Raw genomic sequence first — 18,524 nt, forward strand, 5'->3', positions numbered from 1 at the left:
TTCACTTTCATGCATTGGAGAAGGAAATGGCAACCCACTCCAGTGTTCTTGCCTGGAGAATCCCAGGGACGGCGGGGCCTGGTGGGCTGCCGTCTATGGGGTCGCACAGAGTCGGACACGACTGAAGCGACTTAGCAGCAGCAGCAGCAGCAGCATGCAGAGAACTATTCTTTTCACTTTAGGGATTAGACTCTTAAGAATATACAAGCTAAACTGTAATTAAATTTAAAATCCTTTTCTTAAAATACTTTGGGATTTAGAAAGAAGAGCATGTCTATTTTATCTGAAAATGAATTGACTGTTTCAAATAGATTTCCCATATCTGTGACATAGTATGTTTGAATTATTTGTTAATAATGTACTTGGGAAATGTTACCATTTTATTGGCTTCTCACTTGAAAGAATGTATTTTTAAAGTTTGAATAGTTTTAATTTTATATAAATACATTAAAAATAAATTTAAAAAGCACAGTATTAGTAAATTAGGGCAAAAATGTATATTTTCATCAGATGTGTTCTTTCTTTCCTTAACTATTTCTTATTAATGGACTGAAATTTTTCCTTATGTAGGAATTAGAGAAGAAATTCCAACAAACAGCAGCTTTTCGAAACATGAAGGAGATTCTTACCAAGAAGAATGATCAAATCAAAGACCTGAGGAAAAGACTGGCAAAGTAAGCTGTGCTGATCTTGCCCCTTGGATTGTCCCCCTACCGGGTTGATGTCTGTCCTTCATTAAGTCTAATCTCGTGTCTGGAGAGGTCAGACCAGTGGGGAGTTGCTTTGTCATTCAGTCCAGCAGCCTGTGTTTGGGGAAGGCAAAGGGGCTCTGGCCAGGCCTCATTCGTCACACCCACTAGGGTCTCTTTTCAGGTTCAGCTGGACCTTTAGAGTCACTCAGGGCCACCCTGGGCTGCTTTTGCCATGGATTCTCTCAGCAGGATGTTGGACAGACACCTCAGCAAGCACATAGGGCAGCACCGGGCGTTTCTGCTCAGGGGTGTCCTTGCTGCAGTCCAGGGCCTGCTCACACTGTGCTCCCACGTGACACTTCTGTTGCTGAATTGCTCAGTTGTGTCTGACTCTTTGTGACCCCGTGGACTGTAGCCTGCCAGGCTGCTCTGTCCACGGAATTTTCCAGGCAAGAATACTGGAGTGGGTTTCTGTTTCTTTCTCCACGGGATCTTCCCAACCCAGGGATCAAACCTGAGTCTCTTGCACCTCCTGCATTGGCAGGTGGATTCTTTACCATCTGAGTCACCAGAGAAGCCCCCAGATGACAATTCAGGTGCTACAAAATGAGATCTGTGTGTGGATGCCAGAGCCAGCGTGCCTTAGAAGTGCATGCCCCACGTAGGAGCGGTGTCTCTGGTACAGTTATGTGACACTCTGGCAGGGATGTGTCCAAGAACTCCCTGCACATGGGGAAGCCTAAGCCCTGGTTTCTGCCGTGGATGTAGGGTTGGCCACAGTTCTTGTGGTCCAGATGGAGTCTTCTAATCAGGGTCATTTCTGCCATCAGTGGTTCTGCCTGGAAACTCAGCTGACATTTTACTTTTATCAGAGTTCCAGGGTACCAGAGCTGAAAAGGGAATCCCAGACCAAACTTTTCCTTAGAGAAGGGGGTTGGTTAACCTTGTACTCACAAGGCCATATCAGCTGTTTGTGTCCATCAACCTTCGACTAGATAATAATCTACTAAGCTGACACGGGTGTAGATGCCACATGTAGTAAAGACTTGGAGCCTGACGGTACGTCAGTGGTTTTCTGGTCCATTCTCTGGTCCAGGAATCCTCCGACTCACCCCCATCATGCCTTAAACGAATCTGACTTGTACCACAGCGGGGATTTTAGATGAAGGATGCAACATTACTGGCTTAGTCACTGGAAGTGTTTCAGGTAAACTCATTTGGTACAACAATTGACATTATGCTCTTAATTAAATACATATTTCTTTCCAGATATGAACCTGAAGATTAGAAAGTGATGATTTCATCTGGAAGCTGCCACAGCATGAAAGTACAAGCCCTTTCTCAGCTCAGGCATGTATTTGAAGCAGTTTGTTATATTCCCTCTTTATTTTTCGAAGATTTAGACTTTGCTTATGATATTTAGAGCTAGAGTTCCTATTTCAGTTACCTAATTGAGAAGAGAGAAAACCTCCTGACTGATTCTGGCTGGTCATCCCAAACTCCTCTCTGCGAGTACTCCAGTTTCTTAGTTCAAAGGCGGTGAGAATTCTTTAGAGTAAAGAAAGAGTTACCATTTTGCATTAATATAAAGAGTACACCTTTTCAATACCTGTTAAAGCTAGCTTTGTCTACAGTTGCGCGTTCCCTAGAATTCAAAATATAGAATTATTAAAGATAGTTTATTATAAATAAACCTTATTTTTAAAAATGAAATCCAAATTGTTTTCTCTATGTGATCAACAAAAAATATATATGTAAATTTGTTGAAAATGCGAATGCCATTTATTATAGGCATCATTTTTACCAATGACCATGAGGATTTGATTAACTCCTTGAGTCAGACATGTTTTGCAGCATACCTTTTCATAAATCCGTATTACTGATGAAGAAGGCAGAGGCATCCTTGTACTTCTACAGTTGAGAAAGTATCTGGACTCAGAATAAATGTAATCTTTACACTTCAGTTTATACAATATTCTATTAAGTTATATGTTGAATAAGAACACTTTTTAAAAGATCTCTATTCAACATAGAATCAGTTACTAGACTTGAGATTCAGCTTTTGATTATAGTTTATTTATTTAGGTACACTACAGTAACTTCATTTTCAAGAGGTTTTGATTATATCTCTGTTGGCCTGCTTTTCTTGTGTTTGTTTTTGGGATAAATCATTAGAAATTAGGTATCTGGTATCTGTACTTGGATGATGCAACAATATACTATAAGGATAAACAAAAATAAAGTTCATAATGCTTCAGAAGGAAAGTACTTGCTTTTAACACATTATTTAGAAAGTAATCATTCCCATTTCCACAAGATTCTATTCACCAAGAAGAGTTTACTGATTCGAGGAAAAGGTTTGTTATTTTTTTTCAAGTTTTTAATACTAGCCTTGAATTTGTTGTTTTTCTTGTAGGTTTTATATTAAAATACTGAAGGAACAAATGATAAAGGGTAAGATAACTCCCCCCAAAAAGAACACAGAAGGCAGTCTTTAAAAGGTGATTGAATGAGAGAAGCGAGGGAGAAAGAGCCGGTCATGAGCCAGCACTTCCTGAAGGGTCACTCCTCACCCGTCCCCGATGTGCAGGTCACTCCTTGGGTTCTGTGTCCTTCTAGAGCTTTCACTGAGTATTCCAGTCACACACCATACTTCTTCAGGCCAGAATTCATTCTCTCTCCAAAAACTATTCCATTGTTTAATGGGCCAGGATATTCTATTAAATTCAGAAACAGACTTTTTTTAAATGGCTTGGTATCTTTTAAAAACCATTTATTTTCTTCTTACCTTAGTTTGATGCATAGGGAAGAAAGTTACGTTGGAAAACCTATGTCGCTAGGTAGAATTTCAACTGAGTATTTTTTTCTTTTTTGATAGCAACTTTGAAATATTCTGTATATCCAGTTCAATAATAAATCAAAAGTCTTTATGATACTGTAAAACTTAACTATGCCCTGCATTAAGATAAACAAACATGACTTTTTTGGCATAAATTAACATAATTCTTCACCATATAAATACTTTTGTGCCTGGTGTGTCGCTGTGTGTGTAACTCAAGTGCTTAGCAAAATGCAGTAGTGAAGCAGTTTTTTTTAACATTTTCCTAGTCTTAAGACTTATCTCATTTAACTAAGAAAGTCTTTTTAGTTGTTGTATTTTGCATTTGTAAGAAGGCTGCCTCAAGCCCTGACTGAACTTTCAGTGTGCTCAGCTCTACAGACTGCACGGTGGCTGCCACAATGCAGCTTTAGTTCAGCGTAAATACTCAAGGCTTCTGCTAAGTTATGACTCAGACCTTTATGGACAAAAATAAAATGTAAAGGGTTTTTGTTACTAATTTCCTCTGCTCAGAATTTAAGTGTTCATTTTTTCCTCATAATCCATTTTGAGTCATGTTAGTGTTTAATGATCATTGTTTATGGCTTATATAACTCATAAGGAAAATACTGCCCTACATTGAGCTTATTATCCTGTGTGATAAAACCGTTGCTATTTGTTATTCCATTCTGATGAGTTGAAAAGAGTTGACAGAGATGTTTACTTGTTTGTTTATTACTAATGTTGAAGTCTAGTTGGCTTACAGTGTTGTGCTAATTTCTATTATACGGAAAAGTGACTCAGCCACACACGTGCATATGCTTTTTTATGTTCTTTTCCATTACGGCTTATCCCAGGAGACGGCATACAGTTCCCTGTGCTCTACAGTAGAGCCTTGTTTGTCTGTTCTAAAGGTGGTAGTTTGCGTCTACTAACCCCAACTCCCAGTCCATCCCTCTCCCTCCACCTCCCTCCTGGCAGTCACAAGTCTGTTCACTAAGTCTATGAGTCTGTTTCTGCTTTGTAAGTTCATTTGGATCATTTCTTTAGATACCATGTGTAAGTGATGTCATGTGATACTTGTCTTTGTCTGATTTACCTCACTTAGTATAATAATCTCCAGGTCCATCCCTGTCGCTGCAGAGGGCATTATTTCATTCTTTTTTGATGGCCGAGTGATATTTCGATGTATATACATGCCACAGCTGCTTCATCCACTCCTCTGCCAGGGGACATTTAGGCTGCTCCCATGTCTTGGCTGCTGTAAACAGTGCTGCAGTGAACATTGGGGTGCGTGTATCGTTTCAGAACCATGGTTTTCTCCAGGTATACATTGGAGATATACTGGATTGCTGGATCTTATTGTGCCTTTTTTTTCAAGAAACCTCCATACTGTTCTCCACAGTGGCTGGACCAATTACATTGCCACCAACAGTGCAGAAGGGTTCCCTTGTCTCCACCCCCTCTCCAACATTTATTGTTTGTAGACTTTTTGATGATGGCCATTCTGACTGGTGTGAGGTGATACCTCATTTTAGTTTTGATCTGCATTTCTCTAATAATTAATGATGTTGATCATCTTTTCATGTGCTTCTTGGCCGTCTGTGTATCTTCTTTGGAGAAATGTCTGTATAGGCCTTCTGCCCGCTTTTTTTGATTGGGTGGTTTGTTATTTCTTTGGCATTGAGCCATGTGAGATGTTTGTAAATTTTGGAGATTGATCCCATGTTGGTCACATCGTTTGCAAATATTTTCCCCCATTCTGAGGGTTTTGTGTATGGTTTTCTTGTGTGTCTGTTGATGGATACTTGGGTTGCTTCCGTGTCTTAGCTATTGTAAATAGTGCTGCTGTGAATATTGGAGGCACGTGTGCTTTTGAATTAGTCTTTTCGTTTTTTTTCTGGATATGTCCCCTGGAGTAGAATTGCTGGATCATTGGGCAGGTCTGTCTGGAGCTTTTTGAGGACCCTCTCTGTTGTTTCCCGCCGTGGCCGCACCAGTTCACACCCCTCCGGAGTACATTCTCGCCATGCGTTTTCATGCACTAAAGTAACATCTTTAGAGCTGCTCCAGAGTCCGCTGAGATCGTTATATATTCTAAACAAATAAGCCGTCTTATGGCTAATCACCTTTTTGAGGTAAACTTTACACTAATAACATACATGCATTTTAAGGTCCTGTTGGACGGATTTTGGTTGATGCAGTCACCTGTGTATGCGCTACCACAGTTAAGATACAGACATTTTCACCACCTACAAGCTCCTTCCTGCCCCTCTACAGATGGTCTTCTTCACCCTGGGCCCTGGGAAGCCACTGATGTGCTGTCTCTCATGATAGGTTAGATTTGCCTTTTCTAGAATTTTCATATGATCTCACATAGTGTGTCATCCTCTATGCCTGGCTTCTTTAGCTCAGCAAAATGTGTTTAAGATTATCCATGTTGGTGCATGTATCAATAGTTCATTCCTATTATTATTGAGTCGTATTCCATCATAGGCTATCTCACAATTTTGTTTATCTACCCAACTAAGGAGAAGGCAATGGCACCCCACTCCAGTACTCTTGGCTAGAAAATCCCGTGGATGGAGGAGCCTGGTAGGCTGCAGTCCATGGGGTCGCTAAGAGTCGGACACAACTGAGCGACTTCAGGAAATGGCAACCCACTCCAGTGTTCTTGCCTGGAGAATCCCAGGGACGGGGGAGCCTGGTGGGCTGCCGTCTATGGGGTCGCACAGAGTCGGACACGACTGAAGTGACTTAGCAGCAGCAGCAACCCAACTAAACCTTAGAATACCTTAAGCAGTATTTACTACACTTCACTTGGGAGTTGAAGATTAGACACTCTCTTTGGACAAACTTGAGATGCCTCCCTTCCCTGACTTCCAAATGGGGATTTGGGTAGGTGGTAGACACACAAGTCCAAACATTAAGGTGTGGTCAGGGCTGAAGCTACAGCGTCGTGAGTTACAAATGTAGAGGTGGCTTGTAAAACACAGTTACGAAAGATGCAGAGGCGAGTGGAGATGAAAGCCCGGGGCCCTCCAGTATCACGGATCATGGAAAGAGGAGGAAGAAGCAGAGGAGAGCAAGGAGGGGAACCAGAAGACAGTGCCGCCCTGGCAGCAAGCCTGCAAGGCTACCAGGAGGGCGGAGCGACCACCTGGCTCAGACTCGGCTGGGTGGCCATGGGAGGGAGGCCTGAGAACTGGCCGCTGAAGTCAGCCACGTGGGCTCATCAGTGACCTGGGCAGTTTGTTAGAGTGGCGGTGGCCTGCCTGGAGCAGGAGACTGTTAGCACCAATAGGAGGAGAGAGTCTGCAGACAGAGTGGGTGTAGACATCTTTTGATGAGTTTTCCTAGAAAATAAAGTAGAAACAGGGTAGAGGCCAGAAGGAAAAGTGGGATCAAGCAGAGGGATTGTTTTTCTTGAGCTGGAGAAGCCACAGTGTGTGTTCTTACCAGAATGCCTATCCCAGAGAGCTGGGGTCTGGGCTGTCCTGTTTATTCATGCCTGCCCAGTACCTAGAGCAGGGCCCACCCAGCACAGGGGGACAGTCAGTAATTACCTCTAAGTAAACTGACGAATGAGACCTGATAAACCAGAAACTCACATTATATGCTAAATGGTGATAAGGGCCAAGGAGATAGCATGAAGCAGGCGAGAAGGGCATAAAACGTGGGGTGGTGGTTGACTTGTTAGCTAAGCTTATCTCTGAGGCCTTGGGAGAAGCTGACTTTTGAGCAAAACTCTGAGGAAGTACAAACATCTGTGAAAAGAAGTGAAGCAAAAGGCAAAGGAGAACAGGAAAGATATACCCATTTGAATGCAGAGTTCTAGAGAATAGCAAGGAGAGATAAGAAAGCCTTACTCGGCGATCAGTGCAAAGAAATAGACGAAAACAATAGAATGGGAAAAACTAGAGATCTCTTCAAGAAAATTAGACATACCAAAATCATGCAAAGAGGGGCTCAATAAAGGACAGAAATGGTATGGACCTAACAGAAGCAAAAGATATTAAGAAGGGGTGGCAAGAATACATAGAACTATAAAAAAAGATCTTCACGACCCAGATAATGACGAAGGTGTGATCACTCACCTAGAGCCAGACATCCTGGAATGTGAAGTCCAGAGGGCCTTAGGAAGCATCACCACGAACAAAGCTAGTGGAGGTGATGGAATTCCAGTTGAGCTATTCCAAATCCTCAAAAATGATGCTGTGAAAGTGCTGCACTCAATATGCCAGCAAATTTGGAAGACTCAGCAGTGGCCACAGGACTGGAAAAGGTCAGTTTTCATTCCCAGCCCAAACTAAGGCAATGCCAAAGAATGCTCAAACTGCCACACAATTGCACTCATCTCACACGCTAGTAAAGTAATGCTCAAAATTCTCCAAGCCAGGCTTCAACAATACGTGAACCATGAATTTCCATATGTTCAAGCTGGTTTTAGAAAAGGCGGAGGAACCAGAGATCAAATTGCCAACATCTGCTGGATCATCGAAAAAGCAAGAGAGTTCCAGAAAAACATCTATTTCTGCTTCATTGATTACGCCAGAGCCTTTGGGTAGATCACAACAAACTGGAAAATTCTGAAAGAGTTGGGAATACCAGACCACCTGACCTACCTCTTGAGAAATCTGTATGCAGGTCAGGAAGCAACAGTTAGAACTGGACATGGAACAACAGACTGGTTCCAAATAGGAAAAGGAGTTCGTCAAGGCTGTATATTGCTACCCTGCTTATTTAACTTATATGCAGAGTACATTATGAGGAACACTGGGCTGGAGGAAGCACAAGCTGGAATCAAGATTGCTGGGAAAAATATCAATAACCTCAGATATACAGATGACACCACCCTTATGGCAGAAAGTGAAGAGGAACTAAGGAGCCTCTTGATGAAACTGAAAGAGGAGAGTGAAAAAGTTGGCTTAAAGCTCAACATTCAGAAAACTAAGATCATGGCATCCGGTCCCATCACTTCATGGGAAATAGATGAGGAAACAGTAACAGACTTATTTGGCGGCGGGGGGGGGGTGGAGTTCCAAAATCACTGCAGATGGTGACTTCAGCCATGAAATTAAAAGATGCTTACTCCTTGGAAGGAAAGTTATGACCAACCTAGATAGCATATTCAAAAGCAGAGACATTACTTTGCCAACAAAGGTCCGTCTAGTCAAGGCTATGGTTTTTCCAGGAGTCATATATGGATGTGAGAGTTGGACTATAAAGAAAGCTGAGCGCCGAAGAACTGATGCTTTTGAACTGTGGTGTTGGAGAAGACTCTTGAGAGTTCCTTGGACTACAAGGAGATCCAACTAGTCCTGAATATTCATTGGAGGTAATGATGTTGAAGCTGAAACTCCAATACTTTGGCCACCTGATGCAAAGCACTAACTCATTTGAAAAGACCCTGATGCTGGGAAAGAGTGAAGACAGGAGGAGAAGGAGACGACTGAGGTGAGATGGTTGGATGGCATCACCGACTCGATGGACATGAGTTTGAGTAAACTCCTGGAGTTGCTGATGGACAGGGAGGCCTGGCGTGCTGCAGTCCATGGGGTCGAAAAGAGTCAGACAGGACTGAGCGACTGAACTGAACTGAGAAAGTAAGAGAGCCTGGCTCTCTCCAGGCAGCATGGCACCTTGGTTAAGTAAGCAGGGAAAATATTTCAAGCTCCTCAGGTTCAGGAGGAGACATTTTTGTTGTATATACAACAAAATTATCTTTCAGATCTTTTTTTGTTGACTCAAGTGTATTTTAGAGAGGAAATTGAAAAGGTGGAAAAAGGCAGGTAGAAAGGGACCATTTACAAGGGGCCCTGGGGACATGGGAAGTGGAAAATGGAGTGGAATTTTGAGGGGAGATGTGCAGCCATGAATAAAATGAGTGTGGCATGGTGGCAGTAAGGCTCTTTCTTCTACTGGAAAAGGTAGCCGGAGCCAGCTCCCACGTGACTTCTAAAGGGAGCATTCACTGGGATCCTGCGTGTGTGCTTTAAAGCTGCATAGAGGATCCTGCTGTGAAACCAGGTTGAAGAACGCAGCAGTGCTCCTGAGACCTTGACATCCCTACAGAGCCCCTGGGGGTCTTGCTGAAATGTAGGTTGTGACTCAGGAGGCCTGGAGCGGGGCCCAGGAGTCTGCATTCCTCACAGTCTCCCCGGTGGTGCTCCTGCTGGGCCAGTGACCACATTCTGAATACGCACAGGCACAAGAAGTCCAGTATAACTTGAAACGTTGAGCTTGTGAAACGAAGCATGTGTGTTTTCTGGCAGAGTGAGATTCACAGGGCTCTCCTGTTATGAAATGAGAGAACAGGCGCAGAACAGCGCAGCAGGGCATGGTGAAGCCCCTTAGGGGCCACTAATTGAGCTGTCCGTGTGCTCTGACCCTGGGAAATATTTTCACAGGGCTCTGTCTGTTTTTCTCCACCAGATTATGCCTTCTAGTGGGTCCTGATTGCTTGTTCCTGGCAAACAATATTTGAGCTGAAGAAATAAGTTTAGCCAACACCAACACAAAGCACAGAAGGGTTCTTCGCGGCTCTCGGGCTGCTGTTTTCATAGCGCTTGGCTGGATCTTCCTCAGGCAGGTGATCAGCTGAGTGGTCGTGGGGAGAAACTGCGCTGTTTTCCAGATAAGCTTGTTTCTCCATCTGTTCCCTCTGACCTGAAAAAAGCCTCTTTGTTCCGTCCAGGCCTTTCTTTGTGTGTGTGTGTGTGTGTGTGTGTGTGTGTGTGTGTGTGTAATAAAGTTTTATTAAAGTATAAAGGAGATAGAGAAAGCTTCTGACATAGGCATCAGAAGGGGGCAGAAAGGGTACCTGCTTGCTAGTGTTAACAATGAAGTTATATAATCCAAAGAATATCTGGAGGTTGTAAAGACCTCATCAGTCCTACTCCCATAATTTACATTTTAAAATAACACTGTCCTCAGGCAAGATACATCCTTGTAAAGACCAGGTCTACTCCCATAATTAACATTTTAAGATAACAGGAGGTTGAATCCAAAGACTGTCCTTAAGCAGGATACATTATTGTTATATAATCCTAAGGAATGTGGAGAAAGAAAAATAGTTTGTCCTTTCTTCCTCCTTGAGAATTCCAGAGCCCTCTCTCCTTGGGGACCCCTAGACTCTTTATCAACCTGCCTAGGAAATGACTCTCTCATTCCCCCCTTTTCTTTTAGGAGAATTATATTGCCTAGGGAAAAGGGGCATCGTTCTCGTTCCATAACTGCTTCCGAGTGACCAGGGGCGTTGTCCCTAAATTGGTGAGGCAACATATTCTCCTAATCCTCATATTGAGGATATCTGATCCAGGGGCCCCAAATAGTAGCTGTAGGAAGCTACAGCAGTAGCAGGAGTTTGAGCAACCATTTGTAACTTAAAAGCTTTCGTGCGGCTAGAAACAAATCCAGTTATACAATTACAGATGCAGGGAGCAAACAGCAAGAACAAAACAACCAGAATTATTGTAATTAAGATAATTGTCCACCATGGGGAACTAGTTAACGTCTCCCAAAGTGAGGCAATTGAGGCTTCAGGAGTGTCCATGGCCCTAATCATCTTGTTCATGTGGTTAGTAAAATGAGTAACATTCGTGCTCATATCAGGTATATATACAGCATTGGGTATGAACAAAGGCACAAGTTCCTCCTTGTGCAGCTGTCAGAATATCTAGGGCCAATCTGTTTTGTAAAACCACCTTTCTAATTTGTGCTTGTTCAGCATTAAGAGCTGAAATAGCCTTTTGAGAATCTTGTAATGCCTGTTGAGTAAAATTAGTCAAAGCATCCACTCGTAACATAACTTGTAGTTCCCGAAGAGGGAACAAAGACTTCAGCCAAATAATCATACCAATGAAATACAGACCTTGCCCACCGAGTTTTAAGGTGGGGTAAATTAGCAGGCTTTTCTGGAAGCTCTGAAAATATAAAGCCATGAGTAAAGGCTAGACCCAGGGTGCATCTCCCTATCCAACCAGGGGGGAGCCATGCCCATAGGGAAGAGCCACATATCCAATAAGTCCCGTTTGGAGCAAGCCAGCGCGACTGAGATACCCAGTCCCAATTCGTGCCTGGCCAGACAAAGGGAGAACCGGAACTGGGATTGGAAAACACGGGAATGATTACATTGCATGTTTCCTGAGACAAATATCCCAATTGTTTCCAATCATTGTAAGTTGTTGGCTAACTTTTGGGGACGGCTCTGTTTGTTCCCAGCATATAGAGGCAGTAGATATTAAACGTCCTTTTTCAGGAGTTAGCCATGTAACCTCATCCCAGATTTGATAAACGTCAGGTAAAAAACCATTAGATCTAGACCTATTTACCTTATATGTAGCAAAATAGTCATTGAATCAAGACAATGTATAATCAAAATTAAAAGTCACATTATGTCCATAGTTAGAGTACAAAGTGTTGCACCAGTCCATTTTAGGGTTGGTAGATGTCATCAGATGAAGAAGAGGCATCGCATGTGATTGTTGTCGAAGATATTCACAGACTTGGAGAAAGTCTTTTCCTTGACTGGGGATGTCCACCACGGGAAGCCTTCCACTGACGAAGAGGGGAGCGCTCCACAGACCCAGCAGTTCGACCGATTGTGGAATGCAGCATAGGAGTGAGCGCAGGACGGGAAGACATTGTCTTGAGGATCCAACGGCAGACTCAGGATATTTGGAGTCAGCAGAAGTAAGCTCACATAGGTTATCAGGTCCATCTTGTCCTGAAGGATCCCGGACGAGCCCCCAAGATGAAAGGTTGTTGTTGAATCACGCGAATACACCAGGATTCTTGGCCCCCGGAGGAGAAGAATTCAGTCCGGGGCCAGAGACGAGGCTTGATCGCTCAGAGCTTTTGTGTAATAAAGTATTAAAGTATAAAGGAGATAGAGAAAGCTTCTGACATAGGCATCAGAAGGGGGCAGAAAGGGTACCCCCGTCCAGGCCTTTCTAAATAATGCCCACTTGGTGCGCTTTACACATAGGAGTTCTGCAGACAGCAGAAGGATCAACGTACAGAAAAGCCTTGCAGGTTGCTCAGCTGAAACAGTTGTCCTTTGGAAGTGAGCCTGTGGACAAAAGCGCGCAGCATGTTGAATGTGTTATTTTCTGTAACCTTACTCTGAGTCTCACAAAGCCCTGAGTTTTGACCCGTAATTAATAGTAAAGTTGCTGTTGTTCAGTCATTCCGTCATGTCCGACTCTGTGCCACCCGATGGACTGCAGCATGCCAGACTTTCCTGTCCTTCACTGTCTCCTGGATCTTGCTCAGACTCACATGCGTTGAGTCGGTGATGCCATCCAACCATCTCATCCTCTGTCATCCCCTTCCCCTCCTGCCTTCAGCCTTTCCCAGAATCAGAGTCATTCGGACACAAAGAGTAAGTAATACAAATTCAGACATTTATATTATGCCTTCCCTATCATTTTAGATGAAATCTTTGCATTCAAGCCTTAGACTTCTCATTCTCTTTTATCTTAAACTGCCATCCGAGTCATCTGTGTCCCATCAGTTTTCCTGTCTCACAGCAGAAACAACACTGGAAACACAGCCCCAGCCTGCAGCTGCCACGCCGGGCCCAGCTCTGTGCAGCCACCGGACTTCAGTTCTGGCCAGCAGTTCTTCAACATCCTAGGCACTCTCGGCTTCACTGACACATGCCAGATAATCTCAGTTTAGTGGAGAACTTCAGTTCGGTTCAGTCGCTCAGTCATGTTCAACTCTTTGCGACCCCAGGGACTGCAGCACACCAGGCTTCCATCTCCGTTGCCAACTCCTGGAGCTTGCTCAAACTCATGTCCACTGAGTCAGTGATGCCGTCCAACCATCCCATCCTCTGTTGCCCGTTTCTCCTCCTGCCAGCAGTCTTTCCCAGCATCAGGGTTTTTTCCAGTGAGTCGGTTCTTCACATCAGGTGGAGATACATCACAAAGTAGCGGAGCTTCAGCATCAGTCCTTCCAATGAATATTCAGGACTGATTTCCTTTAGGATTGACTGGTTGTATCTCTTTGCAGTCCAAGGGACTTTCGGGAGTCTTCTCTAACACCACAGTTCCAAAGCATCAATTCTTCGGCTCTCGGCTTTCTTTATAGTCCAACTCTCACATCCATACGTGACTATTGGAAAAACCATAGCTTTGACTAGATGGACCTTTTCGGCAAAGTAATGTCTGTGCTTTATAATATGCTGTCTAGGTTGGTCATAGCTTTTCTTCCAAGGAGCAAGTGTCTTTTAATTTCATGGCTGCGGTCACCATCTGCAGTGATCTTTGAAGCCCAGGAAAATAAAATCTGTCACTGTTGCCATTGTTTCCCCATCTATTTGCCATGAAGTGATGGGACCGGATGCCATGATCTTAGTTGCTTGAATGTTGAGTTTTAATCCAGCTTTTTTCACTCTCCTCTTTCACTTTCATCAAGAAGCTCTTTAGTTCCTCTTCACTTTCTGCCATAATGGTGGTGTCATCTGCATATCTGAGATTACTGATATTTCTCCCAGCCATCTTGATTCCATCTGTGCTTCATCCAGTCCAGCATTTTGCATGATGTACTCTGCATATAAGTTAAATAAGCAGAGTGACAATATACAGCCTTGACATACAGATTTCTCAGGAAGCAGGTCAGGTGGTCTGGTATTCCCATCTTTTGAAGAATTTTCCACAGTTTATTGTGATTCACACAGTCAAAGGCTTTGGTGTAGTCAGTAAAGCAGAAGTAGTTGTTTTACTGGAAGTCTGTTGCTTTTTCTATGATCCAGTGGATGTTGGCAATTTTATTTCTGGTTCCTCTGCCTTTTCTAAATCCACCTTGAAAATCTGGTACTGTCTCCCATTTTACAAATGTAAAATGTAAATGTAAAATGTAAATGTATACACTCATTTTTTTCCAAAGTCTGGCAATAGCAAATATAATTAAATGCCTAAGTGTATTTACAATGCTATAATATGTATTATACATGCCATATAAAAACTAAATTAAACACATTCTCTGCAAGTTATAGGGAGAAAAAAGGTGTTAAGTAACCCCCAACGAAACAGTCGGGCAAATCCTGAATGTAAAACATTCTGCAATTTAAACAATCAGTTTCGTCTCTTCAGAAAGTCAATGTCATGAAATTTAAAAGTTGGGAAGACTGTCCTGAAATGAACTCTGTTCTTACCAACTGCGTGCAATCTGTGACCCTGATTAGATCCTGGGGAGCTATGAAAATCATTAGGGCCGAGCCCCCTGAAATGTTCACTGTGCATATACCATCACAGAGTCTAAAGTTATTCACCTCTGGGGAACGTTTGAATTCTTGTGCTATGCTGTGCTCAGTCACTCAGTGTGTCCGACTCTGCGACCCCACGGGCTGTAGCCTTCCAGGCTCCTCTCTCCGTGGGATTCCCCAGGCAAGAATACTGGAGTGGGTTGGCATCTCCTTCTCCAGGGGATCTTCTGAACCAGGGGTTGTGTCTTCTGGGTCTCCTGCATTGGCAGGCAGGTTCTTTACCACTGTGCCCACTCTTGTAAATTACGGCTATTCTACTTTTTCAGACCTAAGTTCTGTTTTCTAGTTTTTCAAAATCCCCCAAATTGAACAGTCCTCTGCAGCGAGACCTTTGTCGTGGATTAAGGGCTCACCCTGATGTTCTGGAGCTTCATCATGAGCCTCCTATACATATTTCATTCTTTTTTTTTAATCGTGCATAAGATTGACTGGACTAAATGAGTCCATAGTGGAAAATGCTGAGCCCCTAGTACTTGTATAAGTATGGGTCTGTCTCAGTTTCTTTTCTCATTCTAGAGATGTAAAGAAGCGTGTACTACTTTACTGCCCTGTGTATCTTATCTGTATCTTCTCCTATATTTTTTACCTGTTTCTGTGCAATCTTCTAGAAAATTTCTGACATATCTTTGAGTTCAACAAATCTCCTTTCAGCTGTGTCTAATCCACTTTTAAACCCATTCACTGGGTTTCTGATTTCAGTTATTTTTCATTTCTAAAAGCTCCATTTGGCTCGTTTAATAATCTGGGTCATTTTTCGTTCCTTGTTCTTTACTTTTTATTCTCTGCTTTATCAGCAATGGAGAGAGGAGTATGGAAATCTCCGTCATGATGTGTCCATTTCTCCTCGTTGTTGTTCAGTCGCTCAGTCACGTCTGACTCTCTGTGACCCCATGGACTGCAGCACCAGGCCTCCCTGTCCGTCACTCTTTCCCGGAGTTTGCTCAAACTCATGTCCATTGAGTCAGTGATGCCATCCAACCATCTCATCCTCTGTCGTCCCCTTCTCCTCCTGCCTTCAATCTTTCCCAGCATCAGGGTCTTTTCCAATAAGTCGACTCTTCTCATCATGTGGCCAAAGTATTGAAGCTTCAGCTTCAGCATCAGTCCTTCCCATGAATATTCAAGGTTGATTTCCTTTGCTTCCCAGCTTTTGAAGCTATATCTTTCTGGCGATAGATGTTGTTTCTATCATCAATAATACTCTATTTAATAGAGTCTATTTTGTCTGATGTAATATAGCTTTCCTTAGCTTTCTTTTAGATAATGTTTTCCTGCTGTTTTCCTTTTATCATTTTACTGTAAATCTTCCTGTGATCTTCTATTTGATTTTTCTCTTGTATATGGCATGTAAATGTATGTGTGAATTTTTAAATTCTGGTCTTATAAGTCTCTGTCACCATACACATTACTGATGACATCAAAGACATGTTCCCACCAATTAATCCAACAAGCCTACCATAACTGCAATACCAGATAGTAATTTAGTATTGAGTATTTCCCAGATCATGTGAATCTGAAATTCATTCTGATCCATTTCCTTTGTATTTCCAAGAATTTATGTAAGCACTGATTTCATTGCAGCATATGTACTCTTAATTGCAGCATGTAGAATTTAGTTCCCTGACCAGGGCTCGAACCCTGGGCCCTCTGCATTGGGAACCACAGAGTCTTAGCCACTGGACCACCAGGGAAGTCCTTCCTGCTTCCCGTTCTTTTTAGTCTCAGGAATTGGAGAGGGTCAGAAAAGATCAGTTGAGAGTCCTGATAGAACACTTACATCTCAAAGGCACAGGGTAACAAGAAACGGGTTCCTCTTACAAGACCAGCGTCTTCTAACTGCGAATGCAAAACCCGTTTTGGAATGTCAACAGAGCCCCATCTTGGCCATTTCATGCTGGTATACTTCAGGTCGCAAATAGCCAGTTCAGTTTAGACAAATCACAGTAATATTTAGTAACACATGTCATTCACTCACCTTCACACTTCCAGACAAACTTACCTGTTCTGAATCAGGCTCAAGACCACATTTAAACTGTCAGTTTCTAAGAGTGTCTCGACCACATTTTCAAGTTACCAAGGACTGTCTAAATGGTCAAAACCAAGGATAGAAGACTTGAACGTGTGTGTCAAGACACTCATGCACACACACACAAGATGAAAACCAAACCAATTCCAAAAGACTTGTGTTGGAACACTAGGATAAAGTATGATAAAAGCCTACACGTAAGCAATGTCATCCCGGGTTCCTTCGCTTTTACAAAGCAGCTCTAATGGAAAGATGGTGTTACAGTCTAAAGAGCCATTGAGGGGTTGTTGTTCTCCAGATCCCAAGGAGTACTGAGGCTAAGCAGTATTACAATAAAATACCATTTTTTTCTTTTATGGGAACATAACTGAAGATCTCCCAGTTTTGAAAAATACACCCTAGGAAACTCCAAAATGGAATAGAGTTACGGTTTCCCATTATTCTTTCACACGGCTGGTATTAGTAGAAACAGGCAGATCAGTATCCGATGCCTCTCAGAGTCACAGTTCCCTAGCACAGGAATGGAAAATTTCCCAGATGGGGCTGCAGACAAGCCTTGGTCTAACAGGGAGTTTCTCTCTTACCACTCAGGCGATACCTGACAGCCCAAGGACTCCTCGACCCAGAATGGGAAATCCAGTAAAGCAGTGCTCCACTCAAAACCAGATGACCGAGTCTCATGCCTTCCCCTCCCCAGGAAGGGAAATTCTAATCAGGGCAACCCAGTAGGGAAGAATAGCCTGGTGGCATCACTTAGAGGTTCTGCCACTTGCCAGAGAAGTCTTAGACACCAGGCTCAAAGCCTTGTTTCCGTCACCGTGAATCAAGAGCACCTGGGTTAGCAGCAAATTTGGGGGGTTTGTCCCTGAGACAGGGGCACTCAGGCAGCTACCGGACAGGATCCACCTGCCACCACCAGCCAGGGATCAGGGTGCCATGGGCAAGATGCCCACTTGAGACAGCTGTCCTTTTGTGGTTGCCAGTATTTTAAGTGAACTTGAGTTCTGCTCTCCTGCTGCACAACAGCAGGTTGTGGTGAAGGAAAGTGCAGCATTTGTTTGCAGAGCATCAAGCAAGGAAAACAGGGAGCTCAGGCTCAAAAGACCCTAACTCTCTGCATCTTTCAAGAAGGGGTTTCTAAAGGCAGCCTTTGGGGTGGGGGCTGCAAGGTGGAAGACTTCCTTTGGATTGCTTGGGTGAGGTAACTGGTTGGTGTTTCAGCAATCTAATTATCAGCCTTCTGATTCCAGTCTGAAGTCTGTATGCTTGGAGTCAGCAGAGTCACCATCCTCCACCTGGGTGGCAGTCTTAGTTTCTGCCTAAAAACTCAGATCTGTGTCACATTGTTACGTGTGTCCCCTGAGGGGAGCTAGGGCTGTGTTTTATCACTGAAGTAATTGGTTTTCCTGCTGAACTGCTCGCTTTTCCTTCTTTGTGTGTTCCCTCACTTCCCTAATTAGTAACAGGCTTGAGTCTGCTCTTTGGGATTCAGGCAAGGCCTAGGAGACTAAAGCCTTTTTCTCCAGACAAGAAGCAGGGGACATGGAGAAACTTCTGTACCCAGGAAGGCCTCGCAGGACCCTGCTCGGTTTCACTGTCTCCTCAGCATCACACACACACACAGCAGAGGCCTGTGCACACATCGATGCACACACAAATACACATTTATATACATGTGTACATGCACTCACAAGCACGTATGCAGGCACACGT

General features: G+C 43.4%; 1 protein-coding gene across 1 annotated transcript in view; it reads left to right on the forward strand.

The window, feature by feature from the left end:
- LZTFL1 (leucine zipper transcription factor-like 1) overlaps positions 1-2,405 on the forward strand; it is an 18,614-nt gene extending 16,209 nt beyond the window's left edge. Inside the window, exons 9-10 of the mRNA XM_010862412.1 lie at positions 571-674; positions 1,962-2,405. Coding sequence (XP_010860714.1) covers positions 571-674; positions 1,962-1,980 — 123 coding nt within the window. The 3' untranslated portion in view covers positions 1,981-2,405. The remainder of the gene's footprint in view (positions 1-570; positions 675-1,961) is intronic.
- Positions 2,406-18,524: the final 16,119 nt, after the last annotated feature.

This window comes from Bison bison, unplaced genomic scaffold (genome assembly GCF_000754665.1).
Source record: "Bison bison bison isolate TAMUID 2011002044 unplaced genomic scaffold, Bison_UMD1.0 scf7180017864482, whole genome shotgun sequence".
Lineage (NCBI taxonomy): Eukaryota > Metazoa > Chordata > Mammalia > Artiodactyla > Bovidae > Bison > Bison bison.